Below are 24,443 nucleotides of genomic sequence, written 5' to 3'. Positions count from 1 at the left end.
ACCAGACCATGTCCAAAAAATATTCGAAATTAGGAAAATGGTTTTGTCAATATATCCACTGTGATGACATGACCAAAAAATGCAAGGGAGTATCCGAAATAAGGAGCACTTCAGTACCTGCGGAAATGTTCAACGTAAAGGGACTTGTTGGGAAAAACGGATTGAACAGTTTCATTATACTAGCAAAGTGGCTGCTTTCTTGCTTAAAAAAATGATTGCTTCTATGGTTCTACGAATGAAAAGCCTGTTAGCAGTATCCCTATATGAAACATTGTTTTCAAGCAACAACAAAAACGAGATAACTCTTACAACACACTAATACTTAGTCGACAGACACATCTCATTTCTCGCAATGAAATCACTTTGAAAACAACAATGCTGTTTCCTCATAAGAGCGAAAGAACTCAACTTTGGAATGGGACCAACATGGGGCCTCCACACCTAAAGCCAGCTTAATGCTTTTTTCTTGAAAATCTAATGGAGCATCAATCGTCAAAGGACTTCATACTTTCACCTCATTCACCTCTGCATAATTCTTGTTTTTCGTGAATAAGGCGACCGAATCATTAGAAAAATAATCTGTATTGCTTCTGCCACACAACAAAATAATTGAAGTGCACACAATATGACACGGGTACATAAGGAATTCCCGTACAAAATGAAGTCATACACAGGAATTCCAGTGTTGTCGAAAGAACATAAATCACAATTTGATTGAGAGGGGGCTGGTGAAAAACCAAAATGGCTTAGTACCGAGATCAAACATCAAACACTAAACATAAGAGATTCAAAATCGTTGTTAAAACTTTAATCAAAAGTCACCAACACACACACACACACACACACACACACACACACACACACACACTAATACACACGCTTGAGATATACTGGCCGATGTGAATGCGTGATATATTGTGTAAAAAATCCCATCTCACACGGCATATTGTAAACGCCATGAGCCTCCCTCTGGGAGGGTATGTGCGTAGAAATACTCACTAATACAATAATAAATACACACACACACACACACACACACACATACACACTAATACACACACGCGCGCACACTTTATACTATAATCCTTCAAAACCGGGAGTATCAATGGTATAATGTAAAACAACACTAGGAAATTCACTAAACAACATGTATTGAGTTGTTGAAATAGACGAATTCCGGAAAGAACTCTGTCGGGTTTGTATGGTTGGGGAAGAGTGAATACCCTTGATTTTTCCGGACAAACATCACGTGGTTCCTGTGCACGTGTATCACACACACACACACACACACACACACACACACACACACACACACACCCTCGCTGGTGACTGGGCTATAATGTCACGTGGGAAAGTTTCACCACGTGACATTAATTAAAGGCCAGTCACCAGCGAGGGGTGTGTGTCTCATACACGTGTACAGCTAGCATGGACCAACCAATTCAGCTCTTGGTGTGGACATCCGCAAGCAGCTATCCACCGACGGCAACGCTCTCTATTCCAAGTGTGAGTCGGATTCACAAATGGGAAGAAACTGACACTTTACCCAAGAGCAACGCATAATGTTTAGACCGATCTCTCTCTTCTCTCCTTGCTTCTTTACTTCGAGCACGTGTTGGCTGGAAGCGGAAGTCGAAACATTTGTCCGAACTTCAAGCGGCATAACTCTGCCGAACGGTCGTGCAGCAGTGACAGAGTTATTTCAAAAAATCGTCTATTGTGTCAGCAACATATTTTGGTGTCGAACTACCACAACACTTTTGGACATTAATGCATGTAACTGGAAAACAGTAATTCCATGTTCATAGTCCCTTTAAAACAAAAATCTGAGTTACATAGAGATTGTCACACAACACTATGTATCTCATCATGTACATTTGTAGCTTTATCTATGAACAAGTTTACAAGAACAATAAAATTAACCATAATCAAACATGCATCATTATGATGGATAATCTCATACCAACGCACCCAACAGATGACACATTGGCGCACGTTATATGTCAAAGCAGCACCGCCCTGATATGGCCCTTCGTGGTCGGCTGGGCGTTAAACAAACAAACAAACAAACAAACAGATGACAGTAACTGTCTGCTCTTCATTACACTTTCACTACGCAATTGTCTCAATAAAGTTCATATCACAGTTTCAATCAGAAGTCAATGCTTAAAAAACTTTGTAAAAAGTCAATCAAATAAGGAGAATTAAATGGGAAATAATTATAAGAAGCTGGCTGGCAGTTGTGGGAATTACAACGACAGCAAAGTAACAAAGCAAGACGCATATCAGGCATACACAAATGTAGACTAAAACATTTTCTGATGACAAAGGAACCATGGTAACAAAAACAAGAACGTTAAAATGTGTAAAATAGGATTATCCAGTTTTCGTTTGACTAACCTAAATGACGACATGCTAGTTGCTTCTTCGACTCTGTAATCCTAGTGAGCATTTTTTTCTTTTATTTTGTATGCACAACCACAGGCTATAAAAAGGCCTATCCTTAATTTCAGAACACTTTCTTTCAAGTTACAGGGCAGCATAAACTAATCACTCAGATGTCTCAAAAATGCATATGTGCTTCTCTGTTTTAACTGTAACCATACGGCTTTAATGAACATTTGGGGGGAATGCGGCATATTTGGCGAATAGACCCAATGCATCGTTACCAACAGCCATGAGCAAGATTTGTGCATTGAGCGGCAGCTTTGCGCGATATCTAATGGGACGAGTGGAGAAATTATCTTTTTGTTCACATGGGAAGTGGGCAATGTTATGAAATTGATCCCCAAAACGTTGATTGTTACACCGTCACCTGGCAGCAACCTGTCACTAACCTGACAACATGAATTAAAAATCCGAGAAAGTTCTCATACAAAATTCTCCATTGCTACATCACGGGAAATAAAGCCTATTATTTACGTTATAGTACACTCTTTTACTGTAATGCTATTTTTAGCATGCGTAAACCACCCACGAGTTCTCGTGGTTTATTCAACCCCTGAGCGATCGTGAACCTGTGTGACCCACTTTCCCTTTTTCACATACGTGATGAATTAAGTAATCAGTTTGTGGTTTCAATGCGAATCGCTGTATCTGCAATAGCACGTTATTGTGTACCTCTGAATCTAAAATGCAACAAACGACTGCATGTGGCACGAACTGAGCGGTGGCAGTTGACCGTCTAAAGAAACTGGCGATATGCAGAAAATTCGTCTGCTTGGCCAAACACGACCTTGCATGGTCGACCAGCTTCCGGGCTCCCTTTATTCAAACTTTCAAAACTTCAAATTGTACTGATCTTTTCTTGATAAAAAAAGAGAATCCTTTTATGATTATGAATTGTTGTCTCACATGCTGTCAACATCTTATTAAGACCTTTAAAGTTCTAGCGCCAAAACGAAACTTCCGATTTGTTTTATAGTGCATCCTTTTCTAACTGCACGAAATAAATGGTTTGAAAGTGTCTCACTCTCAACGGAAAGCAGCCAGGGTGCTCCCGAGAGGTACGCGTATAAATGGAAGGGTGTTTGAACTGTCTGTAAAAGCTCGGGAGGCTGAGGGGTAAGAAACATATGGTTTACGGGAGGCGGAGTGTAGGTTCAATTTCCATTTATAGACTGCAAGGTCTAGCTTCATAGGAAGCTTAGAAAATGAGTACCGCTGTCTTTAAAATGTCCCAATGTGAACTTATCAGATTTAAGTACGTAGTCACTGTCAAAATGCAATTCACAATGTCTCCCACAACAAGTTGCACGTACGCCTTGAGCGATTTTTTAAGAATTAATTTGTATGGATGAAGTTGTCTCCCTTCAAGTAATGAAAAAGAACGGACCAAACGAGTCGCAGTTGTTCCCCTTGTTCACCTCGCTTAAGATACCTTGCTACTTAGAGTTTCGTTGGTTATTTGTATTGATGATTTTTTGCTTCTATTTGTTTGTTTTGTTGTAGTGTATTGTAGGGACGGTGGCGCAACGGCGGCCGGTGGTTCATGGACCTGTATTTTAAATTTACTCGAGTAAATCGCTTTCTGGTGAACGGATCATTACCACTTTTAAATGACGTTTCTTCCTTGAATACTGTACATCAGCTATTGGGAACTTCCTTAATCGATCACAGTGAAAACCATCATCCAGTGATACAACTACCACCACTACAAAAAGTACAGCTTTACTTACTGACTGATGCCCGAACAAGAACACCAACGATGAAAGAACTGAAATTAGGACGGAAGCTTAAACAGCAGCACTAACAACCGATGGCTAAAATAAAAAAAATAACAAACCACTGCCCAAAAAATAAATTATCAAAAAAAGAAAGTTTAAACCTGGCTAAAAAATGTTTATTTTTAAATGCAAACGGGTGTCTGAAAGTTCTAAGAGAATTGTGTCATAAAGGAATGTCATACTTATGTGTTTACCCGCTGACACAGATGTGCAAAACGCTTGGAAAGGGGAAGTTTTGATATGAAATGTAGCAGTGTTAATCAATATGCTATTAAGAAAAAATACTTAATTTGAAAAGTTGTAGTATGTACTGGTCCGCCTACCAGCAAGTGATTTACAAATTCTTGAACCAAACTGCCCCCCCTACCAAAAAAAGCAGTGTAGAAAAAAAGAAGAAGAAAAAACCTCAAGTAGTAAGGTACATAACATGATGAGAACAAGGGGAACAACCGCGACTCGTTTTTGTCCATGCTTTTTCATTACTTGAAGGGAGGCAACTACATCCCTAACCATTATTTCTTTAAAATTATCGCTCAAGTCGTAGGTGCATCTTTTTGTGCGAGCACATTGTTGAATTACATTTTGATAGTGATAACGTAATGTAATCTGACGAGTTTACCACCTCGAGACAGCAAAACTGAACGATACACCTCCACACCCTGTTGTCTAGTAAGGTAAAAAGTGGTGTACGGCTTTGAACAAAAACCGGGGAAACCACGCTGTAAATGTCTGAGCTTGCGATTTGGAGAACTAAACCAACGTTTGATTATCTAAGCATGCGCACTCGTTGTACAATTCACTCCAAATGTTATATTTTAGCTGCGCAAGAATCTTCAAATAACAACGCTTGGAAAAAATGGCACCCCAAGCAAAAGGAGATTGTTTACCAGATCAAAACAAAATCTACAGTCCCATTGCATTGGCTTCTTTTGATACAAATCTATATTTCTTATCGTGGTCCTGAAGGAAAGGACATTTCTGAAATTGTGTCTGTTAACGATCTAAATGCAGCCGAAAAAGTATACATTCAAAGCTTAGCTTTTGTCGTTTCCATCAAAGAACGTTCCACAGTGCTGGCAAGAGCTGAGAGCGACACGCTATAACGATTGTGAACGATTAAGAGAATTTCACAGCAAGCAGTGTCTTTCTGTATGTTTACCAGTAGGTGTTGCATGACCTTTTATTTTATTTTTTTTACTTAACGCCAGGTCTACCCGTAAACGATCACTAGAATCAGACGTGAACGTCAACGAATCAGACTGGAACTTTGCGCTACAGAAACTCGTTTTGCCAGAGGAGCAAATGTTTCAAACAAATTGCTTTTTTTTCTTCTTCAAAATATGTAACCGAGTGCCGAAACACTACGATCACCTCGGAAAGCGAAGTGCAATCAAACAGGTTTGAAAATATTAGGGCTAATTTTTTAGCCCTATAAAAACTGTTATGCAAACCCGAAGGTTTCCATGAACATACAGACAATCGGAAACCACCAGACCCCATCACAAAGAGAACTCTACAAACCACAGGTGTTGTCTTTAAAGGCCAACAACCCGGGTGCAGAGTCCGTTGTGAAAGGAGCGGTAGCCTCCCCTGTCACAATCGCCCCCGTTTGAAATGAACTTCGTCCCGAAGTTCCGAATCGGGAGACCACTGTCCATCCCAAGTTCGCAGAATGGGAACAGCACGAAAATGTTCAGTGGTCATATTATGCCATTACCTGAACATATCATGCCGAGTCCCAACCCTGCTCGCAAGCGCCAGATGTAACCGAGTGCCGAAACACTACGATCACCTCGGGAGGCGAAGTGCAATCAAACAGGATTGAAAATGTTAGGGCTAATTTCTTAGCCCTATAAAAACTGTTATGCAAACCCGAAGGTTTCCATGAACATACAGACAATCGGAAACAACCAGACCCCATCACAAACAGATTTCCACAAAGCACGTGTGTTGACTTAAAGGCCAACAACTCGGGTGCAGAGTCTGCTGTGAAAGGAGCGGTAGCCTCCCCTGTCACAATCGCCCCCGTTTGAAATGAACTTCGTCCCGAAGTTCCGAACCGGGGGACCACTGTCCATCCCAAGTTCGCAGAATGGGAACAGCACGAACATGTTCAGTGGTCATATTATGCCATTACCTGAACATATCATGCCGAGTCCCATCCCTGCTCGCAAGCGCCAGATGTAACCGTGTGCCGAAACACTACGATCACCTCGGGAAGCGAAGTGCAATCAAACAGGTTTGAAAATATTAGGGCTAATTTCTTAGCCCTATAAAAACTGTTATGCAAACCCGAAGGTTTCCATGAACATACAGACAATCGGAAACCACCAGACCCCATCACAAACAGAACTCTACAAACCACAGGTGTTGACTTTAAAGGCCAACAACCCGGGTGCAGAGTCCGTTGTGAAAGGAGCGGTAGCCTCCCCTGTCACAATCGCCCCCGTTTGAAATGAACTTCGTCCCGAAGTTCCGAACCGGAAGACCACTGTCCATCCCAAGTTCGCAGAATGGGAACAGCACGAAAATGTTCAGTGGTCATATTATGCCATTACTTGAACATATCATGCCGAGTCCCATCCCTGTTCGCAAGCGCCAGATGTAACCGAGTGCCGAAACACTACGATCACCTCGGGAGGCGAAGAGCAATCAGACAGGATTGAAAATATTAGGGCTAATTTCTTAGCCCTATAAAAACTGTTATGCAAACCCGAAGGTTTCCATGAACATACAGACAATCGGAAACCACCAGACCCCATCACAAACAGATTTCCACAAAGCACGTGTGTTGACTTAAAGGCCAACAACTCGGGTGCAGAGTCTGCTGTGAAAGGAGCGGTAGCCTCCCCTGTCACAATATGTCACGTTTGACTGATGTGCTCAGGGCTATGTGGAAGCCAACAACACATACTAGAAATTCATGGAGGGTTCCCGCGACGCAAAGAAAAAAAAAACACTAAAAAGAGCGGGTCCTTGGACGCACTGCATACCCGTGCGCGCGTTATCATACGTACCGTCGGTACGGTTTTCAGAAGATATTCTGCCAGACGACGCAAATGTACGGAGTTAATCTAATCGACATAACAAAAACGCTTTTCTGAAGGGCTAAGACACCTTAAAAATTGGCATTACGTTGAAATTACCGATCAAAAAGATAATGTGTCGGCGAAGAATGTGCCTTCCGAATATTAACCTCCTGGTCTTTGGACCCTCTGTATTTCCACTGAGGCAAGGACCCCCTATATATTAATGTTCGGAGTCCTGGGACCCTCTACATTCTATCAAACCTAAAGTTTTGAAGAGTGGTTTCGATGCATTTTGGATAATTTAGCTTTTATGTTTCGCTTTTTAGGGGTATCGGCTGTCTCCGTTCTGCTGTGTAGATACTATTTTATGAACAAGAGGCGAAGCCATCAAGGCTCACGTAAGAAATCGACAAACAGTAACACAAACTCAATCACTCCGTCACACACACACACACACACACACACACACACACACACACACACACACACACACACACACACACACACACACACACACACAGAAAGAGCATAGGTGAAACTGTGCAAGAAAGCGAGACACTAGATCTAGATCTGTCTGTCTGCATGTAGCCTACTTACAAGGACACGACTGCCAACTAGTCTCGGCGCGCTCAAAATAATAATGACCGAGACTTTCAGTACTTCCTTCGCGTGACGTCTAACCCTCTTACGTCATAATGTGACGTCAATGTAATGTGACGTCTTCAAATGTTAGAGTTTCTACCACAGACATACACACGCACAGACGCACGCACGCACGCACGCACGCACAGACAGACAAAGTTACGATCCCATAGGCTACACTTACGTGAGCCAAAAATCAAACCATTAGTTGCATTGGGCAGTAAAAATGTTTGCCGTTCTTACAATGTCGATTTCACCAGGAAGAGCCTCAGTGAAACACGCAGCTGTCGAGTTTCTTTTCAGAGTGGTATTTGTGCACACTGGAGATACATGGAAACATAAGCAGCCATCGTTTTGGGCGTTTTCTTTCATTTTACTGCAACAGTGAAGATTGATTTTACTGACTGCTGTCTCGATTTTGTGACAACTATCACTTAACATTTTTTCCAATGATTTGCCAGTTTGGGACTCTTTCTCGTTCTGTTGGGGTAGCATTGGTTTGCCTGCAGGTGTCTCAGAATCAGCTTTTTCAGTGTTGCCTTTTCTGTGAAAATAAGCACACACATATTAACACAACAACAACGACCAACACTCGTACACACACACACACACACACACACACACACACACACACACACACACACATACACACACACACACACACACACACACACACACACACACACAAACACACATACGTTTTTTCGGTGAAAGTGAAAGGCATAACGATGCTGAATTTTCACCCCCACCGAGAGAGAGTGAGTGAGAGAGAGAGAGAGAGAGAGAGAGAGAGAGAGAGAGAGAGAGAGAGAGAGAGAGAGAGAGAGAGAGAGAGAGAGAGAGAGAGAGAGATTTAAGAATGAGAGCACCGCTTAAAAGCCGAAAGTGTGCACTCAATCGCTTGCAATTTCGAATACAGCAAATTACGTCAAAAGCGAGAACGCGGAAAAGTTACCTCATAAGCAAAAGAGATCACCACTGTGTGTCTGTATAAGATACAGCTCCGTCCATCCATGGTATGCATGGTATTTTGTCGAGATTGGGTCAATGAATATGATGACGTCACTCGAGTCTCTGCCGAGAGTGACGTCATTATATTAACTCACCCCTCCAGACAAAATACCACGCGATACCATGGATGAATCGGAGCTGTAACGTATATATGGCATGTGACCAAAGTAAGGAGAATGTGTCATGGGATGTGGAAACAAAGCATGGGAAATTTACCATGGGCAGAATAATCAACGCAAGCCTAGAAGTTGTAGAACTATATTGTGTTTGAATCTTGGCAAGGCCAGTTTTGCCAAGTTCTGGAAAAGACATCATGTATTCATTCACCCTGTCGAGACGAAATACCACGCGATTCCATGGATAAAATGGAGGTTTAACGAATATATCCCGTGACGCATCAAAACTAAGTTTTGTTTTGAATTGTCTTCACAACGTACATATATTTTATAACGACATAATCTTCGGATCATCACAAGATAGGTACTACATACTTTGTTTGTCGTCTGCTACAAAGCTAGTCTTGTTGGTTGACACGGAGTGAATAGAAACTTCATTCGTAGCCTACCTTAATCAACCAGAATAAATGCTCAATCCGCTGTCATTTCGCCACTGAACATTGTTTTGTTTCTTTACTGTTTGGTGAAACATTGGAACGGCAACCCAAAAGAGTGTTTCAGTTTTTTCAACACACGAGTTTTAGCTACTTCTTTTGAGTTGCTTTTTCTAAAATGACACTGGAAGCGGAAAAATTGACTTGCATACTGTCATAAAAAGACGTCATGACACGTAAAGCGTGAGTACCCAAAACGTCTTTGTTCTCTGTTGGCATTTCAGCTGTGAAATAATCAGTTTTGTGTCTCAGTCGTGCAGGTACAGAGTTTGCTTCTGCAATCGCTGTGTTCGTGTTGGGCTTCGTGAGACAAATCAGCGAATCTATCGTGTGAACAAAATGTCTGTACAAAACACTCAACCCAACTGCGTTTGCAGTTTGCTGAAGAAATTAACTGTATGTGGTTAATTTTATTCTTTTAAGGCTTGTCAAAACTAGCTAAGATTCAACGCATTGCTTGACGATCTGAACATAGACCAGGTCGCAGTTTCAATCTATGAATCAGCACGACCAGGGATAGATCTGTATCTCTGGTAAGACCTTCCAGATTATCAACAACGGGTTCATGGTCGGAATCAAGGTCAAATTGGCTTGGCTTCCAGTCAAAACGTCACCATTTTCATAAAAGATTTCCTTTTGCTTGTTTCTGCGGCTGCGCAAGTTATTTGCCTAGGGCATGGCCGAACTTTAGGCCTACGGAGCAATAGCGCGACATCCCATTTGGCCACCATCCTATTTTCGTTTCATTTTAATTGCCAAGCCTCACTTTACTAAATTTCGTCATTCAACTTGTGAGACATTCCCTTTACGCAAAATCCCATTTTGACGCAATCCAAAATGTCACGAAATAGGGATGGCGGCGAAATGGGACGGCGGCAAAACGGCATGGCGCCAGAATGGAAAGTGGCGCTAGTGGTATGACACAATAGTAAAATGACGCTTGACTTGTGAAATGTCGCGAAAATGGGACTGGGGCGAAATGGAATAGCGGCGAAACGGGATAGCGCCAAAATGGGAAGTGAGCTAGTGGTATATGACACGGAAGTAAAATGACGCTTGGCTTGTGAAATGTCGCAAAAATGGGATGGGGGCGAAATGGAATGGCGAGTTTTGATTATCATTCCTTTGAATTCAGGCATGAGAATGATAGAGATCTTCTGAGTTAAGATCTCAGACAATAGGAAGATAGTAGGGAGATTCAAAGGACAGCACGTTTCGTTTTGCAGCTCGTTTCGTTTGGTGAATGAGTCACCCCGCGAAACGGAACGTGAAACGAGACGGCATAGGCCGCAGACAAGATTTAGATGTATTCACGTTTCGTTTCGGAATGAAGGAAGGGCGATAAATCTTCAAGTGAAATTATCACGTCTGTCCTCGATCAGAATGGAAAAAAACCCCTAGGAGGTGGTCCAGAATCGGGCATACTTTGATTATTTTCAGTCCAAATAAATCACACAGACTTTGTTTATACAAAATCACATACGAAGCCAGAATAAAAATTCGATGCGATGACCTACTTCTGCTTCGCCATTTGCTTTCTTCACCATGAAGTTGGATAAATGTACCAGGATCAGCACCCTTCAAAATATTTCAGTTCACAACAGTTGTCTACCTCCAATGAACACATTCTCAGCGCTGAAAGACTGAAAGGGTTGATGAATCTAGCAATGCATAAAATGGCCAACAAATAAAACTGTTAGTGTGCAAAAATACTCACAAAAGTTGACGAAATATTGTTCGTTTTTTGGGGGTGGAAAACGTGACTGCGTTTTGACGTTCCACGTTCCGTTTCAGTTGACCTTCACCTTTCCAGCGAGAGACCCCCGAAATGATGACGTTTACCACAACTTCAAAACGAAACGTCCCGACGTTTCGTTTATTAAATCTCCCTAATAGGCTGCACAATTTTGACTGTTAATTCCCATGTTGCACTTTCAAGGCGCTTGCCTGCAGAAGAACTTTGCGACTGATAAAACCTAACATTGTGTGCAGTCGCATAGGTGCAAAACAGACTTTTAATTTAAAGCGTTATGATTTAGTCGCGAGCGCTTCCCTGTAAAGTAATAGACTGTTGTCTAACGCTTCATTTTGAAGCATGGGAGCTTGCGCTTACCCCATGCCTGAGTTATCTTTCTTATTCTTGTCGTTATTATTCAACTCGATGAAGATGTGTCTTCATGGCGATGAACATGCTTAATAATAACAATTATTTTGCAGTTGCGGTTCATGCAGTTGGTTAATTTATGTAAAGCATTTTCCTATGCAAGGCTTAGGCCTAAGGGAAGATGTTGGTTACTTCCCTTGACATTAGCTGTTGTGGAGTTGTTTAACTCACTGTGGATTCTCTTTCAGAGAATGCTGTGTCTGCAGGATTTTGGCTGTATTGTTACTTGTCTATATTTGTCATGATTATTTTGACAAATGTTACATTCATTGGGTTGTGCTTTGTATTATGTCATGTGTGACTTAGAAGGCATGTTGTTTATAATTGTATTTTCTTTTCTTTTAGTGCCTTCTTCTTTACACTGCTTTCTGGCGCTTGCGAGCAGGGATGGGACTCGGCATGATATGTTCAGGTAATGGCATAATATGACCACTGAACATTTTCGTGCTGTTCCCATTCTGCGAACTTGGGATGGACAGTGGTCCCCCGGTTCGGAACTTCGGGACGAAGTTCATTCAAACAGGGGCGATTGTGACAGGGGAGGCTACCGCTCCTTTCACAGCAGACTCTGCACCCGAGTTGTTGGCCTTTAAAAGTCAACACCCGTGGATTGTGGAAATCTGTTTGTGATGGGGTCTGGTGGTTTCCGATTGTCTGTATGTTCCTGGAAACCTTCGGGTTTGCATAACAGTTTTTATAGGGCTAAGAAATTAGCCCTAACATTTTCAATCCTGTTTGATTGCACTTCGCCTCCCGAGGTGATCGTAGTGTTACGGCACTCGGTTACATGAAATAATTGGGAGCCACGCAAATTTGACCTCTTGATTCCGACCATGAACCCGCTTTTGATAATCTGGAAGGTCGTACCAGAGATGCAGATCTATCTCTGGTCGTGTCGAATTCAACTCGGCTACAAACTGCGACCTCATTATGTGATCAGAAGGCCAAGCAATGCGTGGACTCTTTTATTCTAAAGCCGTATGGCTCGTTTCGACAAGCGTTAAACGGATGAAATTGACCACATGCAGTTTATTTCTTCAGAAAATTGCAAACGCATCAATGCCTACTGTTGGGTTCGGTGTATTGTACAGAAATGCCTTCCACACGATAGTTTCGCTGATTTGTCTCGCGAAGCCGTCATCAACACGAACACAACGATTGCAGAAGCAAACTCTGTACCTATACGACTGAGACACAAGACTTATTATTTTACAGCTGCAATGCGAACATACAACAAAGACGTTTTGGGTACTCATGTCAAGTCTCACAAGCTATGAACAGACGGAAAAGTCCGAACAAAAGTAAATGACGTCAAAGTCTCTTTCGTTTTGCGTGTAACTTTGTCATGTCGTCTTTTTGTGACAGTATGTGTGTCACGATTTAGTGACATGAATCGGGAAAATGTCACTGTGTCGGGTGCCTGTCTCAAATTGCGACAGAAAGCGCCTGTGCGTGAGTCTGGGCTACGGCAGATTTTTGCTAACCATGCATAAGCCGAGCACGGGAATTTTGTATTGCACGGATTTCACGGGGATGACTTCTGCTGTCGAAGCAGAACTCGGGTATAGCTGAACTTGATATGTGACTAAGGTTAGTCACGTGTTTTCGTCAAGGTTGTCTGTGTGAGGACAAGTATCTTGACACTCGAACACTCAGCGCTGGGGAGGACGGTCGTGTCTTATATTTCATGTGAGCTTTGATGGATTTCATCGTTTTGATTTCGGCATTGATTTCAACGCGCCGCTCTGCATGTACAGGAGGGGCTCCAGGAAACTTCAGTTGAGACCACCTTCTCTCTTTTTACATGCGGTCTGACGGACGGGTCGTCAATTTCTCTTCACCGTGCGGGGATGGTTCTTCACCGCATAAAGTATTCGGCAAGAGGGTGAATGGGGTATCGCTGTTGACGAACAGGTGCCATTCAAAGGAGGAAGCAGTTTTCGTTTCGGTGAGAGTGCTACATTCATAGGCTTTTGAGGTAATAAATCATTATTTAACGCTGTTAACGAGTCTGTGTTTGTGGAATGAAATACTCTCTGTTGTTCTTTCCAGGTTAGCGCATAATTTGCTCTTTGTGACGCTAAAATATTAATCTGTATATGGTTTTTGCAGATATGGAGAGAAGGAAGGAAAATGGCTGATTTGTTGTTGTAAAGTTCGTTTGTGCAGGCCCACGTGCTCGATGAGATATGTTAAGATGACATGTTTAGAGGTGGAGGTTGTTGGGTAGCTTGACATGATTAGTGCACCGAGGCTTTTTGTTGCAGCCTTTCTACCTATTATTGTCTGCTGCGTTTTTCTACGCTACGTAACTGCCGACTACGGGTCATTTTGAACTCAAAGCCATGACGTTCCCTACACAAGGCTTTGATAACGAACGGATAAGGGGCGTAACTCCTTAGTCATATTACAGTTGAAAATTCAAAGCGGGTCGGCTTCACTCAATTTCTTGGCATCAGAGGCTTGACATAAATTAGGAAAACAAATGGTTGGACCCATCATGGACCTCTCGTGCGTTTCGATTCATTCAAAGATGCAAAGATTTTCGTTGTTGATACAAAGGGACTTGACGCTCACTTTCTGCACGCTGAGAACGCCACTTCCTACAGTGACGCTGAGAACGTTCAAAAATACCATCAAAATATTAATTCTGCCCTACAGCGTTTTAGTTGGTCCATGATGGGTCCAACCATTTGTTTTCCTAATTTATGTCAAGCCTCTGATGCCAAGAAATTGAGTGAAGCCGACCCGCTTTGAATTTTCAACTGTAATATGACTAAGGAGTTACGCCCCTTATCCGTTCGTTATCAAAGCCTTGTGTAGGGAACGTCATGGCTTTGAGTTCAAAATGACTACGGGTCATCGCTGTATGCTGTAACCGGGTCATCGCTGTATGCTGTAACCGGGTCATCGCTGTATGCTGTAACCGGGTCATCGCTGTATGCTGTAGCCGGGTCATCGCTGTATGCTGTAACCGGGATCATCGGATGTAACCAGCTAACCGGCTAACCAGCTAACCAGCGACTGGGTGTGGCGTCCGATGTCCCCACTGTTCCCTGCTTCGTCGCCACGCTAGCCGGCACTACGTTCGACGGAGCAGTTGTGGAGACTATGAACTAATTACGGGCCGCCCACTCAGTGGCAGAAGAAAAGCTAAGTTGCACCATGTCTTATGCACCCTTATTACCACCTAGTCATCTGTGATATCCATGATTATACGCGAGTGGTGACAGCGTGGGGTGTGTGACACCTGCATAAATTGGCACTTTTAAGCAGATCAGTTAACTTTCCTAACTATACACGGGTTCAGCGTGTTACTATAATTTTCTATATTCTAACTGGCATTTTGTCAGTGACCACTGGTTTTACGTTTTGAACGTAAAAGAACATATTTTGGAGTGAAGTCTCGAGGGAGGTGGCGAGTTATTACATAAACAGGCGTCTGAAACTTATACTTTTGTTGTTTCTATTTAATTGTATGACTGCGAGAGTGGATCGTGGTGTGGTTAGTTAGTTAGAAGTAACTAACCGTTTCATAATCACCTTACGTGATATATTGAAACGTGACAATGTGCGACAATGTTTTTCGCTTCCGGTGTCATTTTAGACTGCGAAACAAGCAACTCAAAAGAAGTAGCTAAGCCCGTGTTTTGAAGCAGCTGAAACACTCTTTTGGGTTGCCGTTTCAATGTTAACCAAAAGGTTAAAGAAAAAAACCAATGTTCAGTTGCGAAATGACAGCGGATTGAGCATTTATTTCGGTTGATGAAGGTACGATTGAAGCTTCTATCAGAGATACTTGTACAGTTGTACAGATCTCGGCTTCTATTCACTCAACCAACAAGACTAGATTTGTAGCAGACGACAAACAAAGTATGCGTTTTTCCTGTCTTGTAATGACGATTATGTCGTTATGAATTATCTGTACGTTGTGAAGACATTTCAAAACATTTAGCTTTGATGCGTCACGGGATATATACGTTTCACCTCCGATTCGTCCATGGAATTGGTATTTCGTCTCGGCAGGGTGGATGAATACATGATGTCTTTTCCGGAACTGGACAAACCTGGCTTTGCCAAGACTGAAACAAAATATACTTCTGGAACTTCTAAGCTTGCGTTGATTATTCTGCCCATGGTGAATTTTTCATGCTTTGTTTCCACATCTCATGACACATTCTCTTTACTTTGGTCATTCCATATATACGTTACAGCTCCGATTCATCTATTGTATAGCGTTATAGTTTGTATCCACAGGGTGAATGAATATAATGACGTCACTATCGGCAGAGCCTCAAGTGACGTCATCATATTCATTGGCCCAGTCTCGACAAAATACCACGCGATACCATGGATGGACGGTCACGGAGCTGTAACTTATACTTACCGCGACGACCCATGGTCAATATGCAACTAAGATGTGCAATCACAAATTGGGCAAAGAAAAGTCTTAAAACACTTAAAAGAAAATGCACAAACTTAAACGTGACTGACTTCACAAATATGAGTATGAAGTCGTCGCTTTTTCTTCTGAAGCGCATTGGGGCCCTGAATTGCACTCTCAAAATAAAGCTCCTTGTCAATGATTGCGCGTACTTTTTCACTTCCATAATTATTACAAAAACGATGCCTGATGGCTGAAAGGAAAGAAGACAGTTCGATTCATGATGTTAGCGTTATTTGGTGTTTGCTTTCGCCTGTATGTATGTCCGTATGCATCAATGCCTTTTTTGTGTAAGTATCCATGAATATATGTGTTTGTATGTCAGTGTCTTAATGCAATTGTAATTGTTGCTGTAATTCACTAAGCAAGTGTGTCAACTTGCTATGTACATACCTTGTCTTCCGTCTCTTGATCCACTTGTACAAAAGGATGGCAAGAAGAACAACAATAAGAGTAGACAGGAAGAGGTAGATGACAAGACCTGTGACGTTTATGCTATCTGCAATAACCAGTGAAGACAATTATAGGCAAGCCATATCCATCAATGTTGTAACTTATTTACACACACACACACACACACACACACACACACACACAACCACACACACGCGCGCACACACACACACACACACACACACACACACACACACACACACACACACACACACTGATTCCCAACAAAATGCAACGCTTACGCTTGCAAAAGTCGGAAGACGACTGGCAATCTGGGCGATGGATTTGATGCTTTGAGGCTACGACCAAACGAATCTAAGCTTCTACCTGTTTTTGAAATGTGGGATACCATTTAATGGAATATGGAGAATAGCGATCTTTTAAATAGGATTGTGTATGGCAGTTGCTTGTTGTTTTTGTGTGGGTGGGGGGTCTTTTTACATTTAGTCAAGTTTTGACTAAATGTTTTAACATAGAGGAGGAATCGAGATGAGGGTAGTGGTGTATGTGTGTGTGTGTGTGTGTGTGTGTGTGTGTGTGTGTGTGTGTGTGTGTGTGTGTGTGTGTGTGTATGTATAAAGTTATTACGAGTAAACTACTGGACCGATCTTTATGAAACTTCACATGAGAGTTCCTGAGTATAATATCCTCATTTTGTTGATTAATATCCTCATTTTGTTGATAAATGTTTTGATGACTTCATATCCGGACTTTTGTGAAAGTTGAGGCGGCACTGTCACGCTCTCACTTTTCAACCAAATTCGTCGACATTTTGGTCAAGTAATCTTCGACAAAGCCCGGATTGCATTTCAGCTTGCAGGCTTAACAATTAACTCATTAAAGTTGTCATTAAATACGATTTTTCCCAAAGTGATTTAAAATTGACTGCATTGTATTCCTCGTCTTCTCCTGAATTCAAAATTATAGAGATAGATATGTCATGATTACTCTAAAAATGGGCTCAGAATGAAAGAAAATACGTTCAGTAAGTGCTACGGACGCGTGCTTCGTGGCGGCGAGCATGACCCGTCTCGGTCTTCGGTATGGTTAGCCGAGACTATCTGAATGTAGTCTCGGCGATGATTGGTTCGTGGTGTTGATCTTGACTTGGTTTATTGGTATAAACTGATGACAGAAATGAACGATGGTGCGAATAAGATGTCTTGTTTAATGTTAAAACTACATTTGAGGTTGTACCATGTACAAAACGTTAAATTGCCCTGGTTGTCGCATGTCAATACTATGTTAAATAAGTTGGGTCTAGGTACAATTTGGTTATTTCAGAAATGGTGTCTACCATGGCTTTTCCAGCTTACCATAGTGTTAAAGAAATAATCTCTCAAACCCGGAAAGGTACAAGAAACGAACATTTTCCTCTCAGTTACACGCCAGACAACAACGTAGTACATGCAATTTACCTGATCCCGAAACGATGTTTCCATCATCGTATGGGCTTGTTGTTAATACTGGAGTTGTTTCAGTCGCCCGTGTGCCTGTAACGATGGGATCAGTACACACAATAAATACTTCGAGGACTAACACATAAATGTAATAGATTAAAGCGAAGGTACATAACTACATAACATTGTGTTAAATGTGAGAACTACAAAAAAACGAGTAACTGGGGAGTCACTATTAACGACCACCAGACACTGCAAGAGAGAGATAGGGAGAAAGAGAAAGAGGGGTGTGCGAGGGGCGGGAGGGGGAGGGGGGGGAGTTCTTATAATCTGGCCAAAGGTGAGAATAAAATCAGATTTTTGTTGTAATAGTGTTAATCCAGAGGTTTCACGCTTACACACAAACCTGCGGCGCTAAATCAGTACAGTTACAGTATTGGCGTTAACCGGTAATTACCGGTATTTTACCGGTTAAAAAGAGAAATTACCGGAACAAAATTGGCTGCCGGTTTAACCTACCGGTTGTTTTTTCGAACTGCCGGTGTTTTTTTTGTGCTGGTAGAACATTAAAACCAGTACTCTGAGTTGGACTCTTACTGGTTCTAATGACCAGCCTACCGTTTTTTTCTGGACTGTTTGCATCATAAAAGTTTGCGTACCGGTTGAAAAAATACTAGCGCCATTACTGAGTTATTCTCTACATTTATTTTTTTTTGCAGAACACTTGAAAACTGTTACCTTCAACAGTGAGGTTGCACCCTCGTGACTGCCTGTCATCAGGTGGGACTAGCTGACAAACGTAAAGTCCAGCAGATATGTTCTTCACCACAGGGATTGTCACTGTCAGACGCTCCGATATGTCGCTGTTGAACTGATACCCATCTGCTACCCTGCATATCGGCTTGGGAAGATTGAGGCCACTGCATCTGAGAATAGTATGGCCTGTCAAGAGTCCAAGTATCCTCATTAAATATTATCTTTGCTCTTTGTAACTAAAGCGTGAGTAATATTGTATGTACTGTTTGTACAGAAATCAATGTCTTTGATTATGCACTAATTTCATGAAAATAATACCACATATACTTCGTCAATACTTTAAACATTCCTGTTCTCAGCTTTAGTCCTAAGTGATACTGAAAGCATAAACATGGAAATAAAAGTGTAAACTGGTAATGGCACTGATGTAGTGGTTAAAACAAAAATAAGAAACGTGTTTTGTTCACTTTGTTGCACTCTACTCGTACGTACGTCATGTAACATTTAAACATGCATTCATCATGAATGTTACATTTCGCTCCTCCTTCAAATACTTTGCCCTTCGAGATGACAGCATTCCTTCATCCCGCTTCGAAACGAGACAAAACAAATTTCTTTCATTTCCGTGTTCTGCAAAGCATTGAACATGGAAAAACGCTGTGCCTGTTCTCCAGCACTTCAATAGCAAACGAAGTACAAATTGATTTCTGTTATTAATTTGCAAGACATGGGACAGCGAACATGCACGACAGAGCACGTTTCTCGTCAAAACAGATCTAACTACGCAGGGATAATGTTATACAAAAACGTGAGTGCACTTTCATGAAACTGACGACCTGACCTACAAAACTCTCTGTGTTCGTTCTCGCTTTCAGTTGCATTTGGGTTTGTGCGCGCGTCAGAGATCAGTTGTCGAGGTTTTGTTTACACATTTAAAAAACAATTCTTCAAGTGTTTTACCGACACCGGCTAAAGTTTTTCTACCAGGACACTACCACAAATCATTGGATCTACTATCTTCAGCGCCTGAATGAAAAAAAAGAAGAAGAAGATACCGTCAGTAATATAACCACATTTCCCACCTGCTATTTATTAACCGCTATCTTCGGCAAACTAAAAGATGTACTGTCGCATTTTCTGCCTGAAACAAGCGGTCAAACACATACACAAAAGCAAAACGACAGCACAAGAAAGCAGTATCCCCTTCTCTTAGGTTTGAAGTTGATTCATTAAAAAAAAAAGTTCAAGATATTCAGGTTCACGTTATAAATATGTTTAATATGTTGAACGCAATTCACCTGAGAAACTATCTGGCGCCTGAAAAGGATAGAGAACAACATAAATATGACGTTCACTCCCTTTCATATTGCGACTGAAGTGACAGGTCACATTTCCGCTCTGTCCCAATACAAAATGGCCAGCTTCACAGGGCATGGGTTCTCCACTTGTCTTGCCAGTACACAAGGTGACGAGTAACAAATTCAGACAGGGTATGATGCCCATAGGTGTGGCAGTGCAGACCTGTCAGAAAAAGAGGACTGCATTTAGCACAATGCTCTCTCTCTCTCTCTCTCTCTCTCTCTCTCTCTCTCTCTCTCTCTCTCTCTCTCTCTCTCTCTCTCTCTCTCTCTCTCTCTCTCTCTCTCTCTCTCTCTCTGGTGCGGCAATCTCTCTGGTGCGGTGCCAGTGAAAATATAATGAAAAAACTAAACTCCTTGCACAGAAGAGGTGCTAAGCTTATTGTAACCAATCCTTATCTGTCCACGTCAGAAAAGTTGAAGGTAGCCAATATTCTTCCACTTCAACAGCAGCTTGATTACAACATCTTAATTCTAATGTACAAGGCGCTCAATGAGCTGGCCCCACCATACCTAAATGCATTCTTGACTAAAGCTTCCGAGCGCTATGTGTCAAACAAATCTATATATATATTACCAAGGACTCGCATAGATCTATACAAAACTAGCTTTGCTTTTGTGGGACCTTCACTGTGGAACTCTCTTCCTTCGAATGTACAAACGTGCCGTTCATTGAACGCATTCAAAACCTCCCTCAGGAAACACATACTGAGGTCTTCATAAGTTACGCTGCCGGTATTGTAGCTAGCTTTGTTAATTATAATTATTTTATTACTCTGAAATATTGACTGCTGCATGCCAACACAATGCTAAATCTACCTGTCTCGGTAGGCTCACTGTGTGCTTGTTGAATGGCACTTAGTTGTGTGTATATTATTATTAGTATTATATGTGTTCCTCCTTGTGCGTCTGCGTGTGAGTGCGCAAGTGTGATTGCGTAATTAATGTTCCATTCTGTAATTGCTTTATTGATGTTCCATTCATGTATTTTCTACTACTTTTCTCATTTATTATTACTGTATGTTTGATGTTTCTATGATTCTAGTCGGGCGCACGCGTGAATATGTGTTTGTGTGAATGTAAAGGGCACATTGTAAGATTAAGCCTATGGCCTAAAATGTCTACCCTTTGAATGTTATGGTCAAATGACTTGAAGAGAAAAACTGTGTGTTATATGGTAGCTCCTGCCCTTAAAATTGATATTCTAATTCACTGTAGGTGACATGAACGCACTTCCTTTACAAGCTAACTCATAGAATCGGAAACGGATAGATCCTTGCTTTCCTTTTGTAAACCAGGTGCAAATTGTTTACAAATATCATACCTCACACATTTTTGTCATTATCCTATTACATGCCATGATTTGAAAGAGCTTTTTCAGCGAGCGTGGGAACAGCCGTTTAGATTATACTTCTGAGTCAATAAGGTTTTCATGGGTTCAAGTGGCCAGTACAATTTCTTTTCATCCATAGAACCTGTCTTTCCATGTCCATAATCTTTCCACTTATCTGGTTGATCTTTTCTTGCTTATTAGCTTACCTGTCGTCAATTCATTCTAATCTTTAAAAATATAACATAAACAATCTTTTGATCAAAATACGAGGAATGATTTATAGAGTGCGTGCCTGTTCACCTTTCGATTATATTCTTCTGCAAAATGCTTCTGAATTCGTCGAGGTTTTCCACAAGACTTCTTGTCATTCAGTCTTTACAAACGTATTGTGAAAGTAAAGAATTATGTGTGTTTGCAGTTCGGGTTTCACCATGTTGGGCTAACAAAGAAGAGAGTTGAATCAAGCTGATACGAACTTAATGATCGTCAAGGTGTTTTACCCTTCATGTCGTACAAACTGCTTGAGTTTTTCTTGCTCTTGCTTCCTAAGAAAGACGCTTTAAAGTACTCTTTTCTTGTTGCAAAGTAAAATATTCGTTTTATAGTGCTGACTTTTAAATCAACAGTTAAGTAATATTTACTCAAAAAACAAAACGAACTAATACTAACTTGAGCGTCACTCAACTATATCCTCTCTTATCTCACAAACAATACTGTCTTTTATACCTAATTTGTTTTGCAGAAACATCAAATGTAGCAGGAATGCCGGTACACACCACTCGATCCTTTCTTCTTAAAACCTTGACATTGAAAGATTATTTTACGTCAGACTTAAACTGTAAGGTAAATGTGCCGTTGGAGCAGCCGCCTAATTTGTTTAAATACAAGGTGTGGAGAGGCGTTAAGATAAGTCGAAAGAAAAGCAAAGTGCTCCCGTTATCCTATCCGTTAAAGAGGCTAGGTAAACTTTTATATCTATTTTATGTACTCTATGTCAGAGTGGTGTCTTGCTCCTCTAAAAGCACTTTCAAACTCAAGCACGTTTGTGCATCACCCCTCACACACACACAGGCACACACACATCCATACACACATCCACACACACGCACACAAATACACACACAGACAAACACACACAGACACACACACACACACACACACACACATAACCAAACACACACACACACACGCCACACACACACACACACATACATACAACACACACACGCAAGCAACCACATAATACTCTCTCACACACACACACACACACACACACACACACACACACACAGAAAGAAATGGACTATATTTTCAGCAGGAGCGCATAACAGGAGTGTAGCTACTTGCAAAGGATATGTTCATATCCGTCTACTGACAAGATCAACCTTCGTTTTGACAACAACAAACAAAAAAAACAAAAACAAAACAAAAAACCTTCGTTTTGACAACCCTTTTCAACAATATAACCTAGTTGACACTTGCCTTGATTCAAAAGGAAGTTATTCAAATATACTCACATGCCTCAATGTCATAGTTTCTGCTGACCCTGTGATCTTTTGCTCTTTTGCACCTTTCTTGGTCGGTGTCATTATATTTAGTCAAGTTTTGACTAAATATTTTAACATCGAGGGGGAATCGAAACGAGGGTCGTGGTGTATGTGCGTGCGTGTGTGTGTGTGTGTGTGCGTGTGTGTGTGTGTGTGTGTAGAGCGATTCAGACTAAACTACTGGACCGATCTTTATGAAATTTGACATGAGAGTTCCTGGGTATGAAATCCCCGAACGTTTTTTTCATTTTTTTGATAAATGTCTTTGATGACGTCATATCCGGCTTTTCGTGAAAGTTGAGGCGGCACTGTCACGCCCTCATTTTTCAACCAAATTGGTTGAAATTTTGGTCAAGTACTCTTCGACGAAGCCCGGGGTTCGGTATTGCATTTCAGCTTAGTGGCTAAAAAAATAATTAATGACTTTGGTCATTAAAAATCTGAAAATTGTAAAAAAAATTAAAAATTTATAAAACGATCCAAATTTACGTTTATCTTATTCTCCATCATTTGCTGATTCCAAAAACATATAAATATGTTATATTCGGATTAAAAACAAGCTCTGAAAATTAAATATATAAAAATTATTATCAAATTTTTTTTTTCGAAATCAATTTAAAAACACTTTCATTTTATTCCTTGTCGGTTCCTGATTCCAAAAATATATAGATATGATATGTTTGGATTAAAAACACGCTCAGAAAGTTAAAACGAAGAGAGGTACAGAAAAGCGTGCTATGCAGCATAGCGTAACCACTACCCCGCTCTTCTTGTCAATTTCACTGCCTATGCCGTGAGCGGTGGACCACGAGTATACGGTCTTGCTGCGTTGCATTGCGTTCAGTTTCATTCTGTGAGTTCGACAGCTACTTGACTAAATATTGTATTTTCGCCTTACGCGACTTGTTAATTTTCTTTTTGCAGCTGTTGTTTGTCCGGGCTTCAGTAGATTTGTTTTACCACATTATTATTTCCGTTGCTCAATTCGCCATTACTGCTGCATTCCTCGGTGCCGGTATTTGTAGTCACGAAGAACTAAGATCTTAACAACATGAGTAGGAGAGTTCTGGTCTGTGTCAGGTTTCTTGAACTGGAAAAACAAACCAGGGTATGGCAGCATATTTGAGCCTATAAATTCAATGGTGAACGCCTGGGCTTTTTCATTTGTTTGTCTGCATTGAACATATTTTACTTGTTTGTTTGTTTGCTTGTTTGTTTGTCTATTTGTTCAATCTTGTTGTTTGTTTGTTTGTTTGTCTGTTTGTTTGTTTGTCTGTTTGTTTGTCTGTTTGTTTGTTTGTTCGTTCGTTTGTTTAAGGCCCACTCCGCCTCACTAAAACGTGACAGCAATTGTAACATGAAAGCTATGAACTACATTTAAATGGCACTCATCGATCACTGAAATCAACGTTTGCCTCACAAGCTGTCAATTTATTCTCTAGATTGTAAAAGTTAGGGGTAGCGCCATTA

General features: G+C 41.2%; 1 protein-coding gene across 1 annotated transcript; it reads right to left on the bottom strand.

Annotated features, from left to right (window-relative positions):
- Positions 1–7,080: 7,080 nt before the first annotated feature.
- Positions 7,081–24,085, bottom strand: LOC138972734 (uncharacterized). Its single transcript, XM_070345392.1, has 7 exons — positions 23,886–24,085; positions 22,944–23,016; positions 20,034–20,256; positions 18,718–18,921; positions 17,998–18,072; positions 16,520–16,625; positions 7,081–8,441 (listed from the first exon to the last, which is right to left on the bottom strand). The coding sequence occupies exons 2-7, from the start codon at positions 23,013–23,015 to the stop codon at positions 8,102–8,104; spliced, it is 1,020 nt and encodes a 339-aa protein (XP_070201493.1). The 5' UTR covers position 23,016; positions 23,886–24,085; the 3' UTR covers positions 7,081–8,101.
- Between the last annotated feature and the right edge of the window lie 358 nt (positions 24,086–24,443).

This window comes from Littorina saxatilis, linkage group LG8, assembly GCF_037325665.1.
Source record: "Littorina saxatilis isolate snail1 linkage group LG8, US_GU_Lsax_2.0, whole genome shotgun sequence".
Lineage (NCBI taxonomy): Eukaryota > Metazoa > Mollusca > Gastropoda > Littorinimorpha > Littorinidae > Littorina > Littorina saxatilis.
Note: the sequence above shows the minus strand (reverse complement) of the source record. Positions and strands in the feature narration are given on the sequence as shown.

What these genes read in the sequence shown, in the direction of transcription:
- LOC138972734 (XM_070345392.1), bottom strand. Translation starts at nt 23,015, where the DNA reads ATGACACCGACCAAGAAAGGTGCAAAAGAGCAAAAGATCACAGGGTCA. An exon ending in GGCGCCAGATAGTTTCTCAG is followed by an intron (nt 18,922 to 20,033) that starts GTGAATTGCGTT and finishes GACTCTTGACAG; the next exon opens with GCCATACTATTCTCAGATGC. An exon ending in AAACATCGTTTCGGGATCAG is followed by an intron (nt 16,626 to 17,997) that starts GTAAATTGCATG and finishes TGGTTATTGCAG; the next exon opens with ATAGCATAAACGTCACAGGT.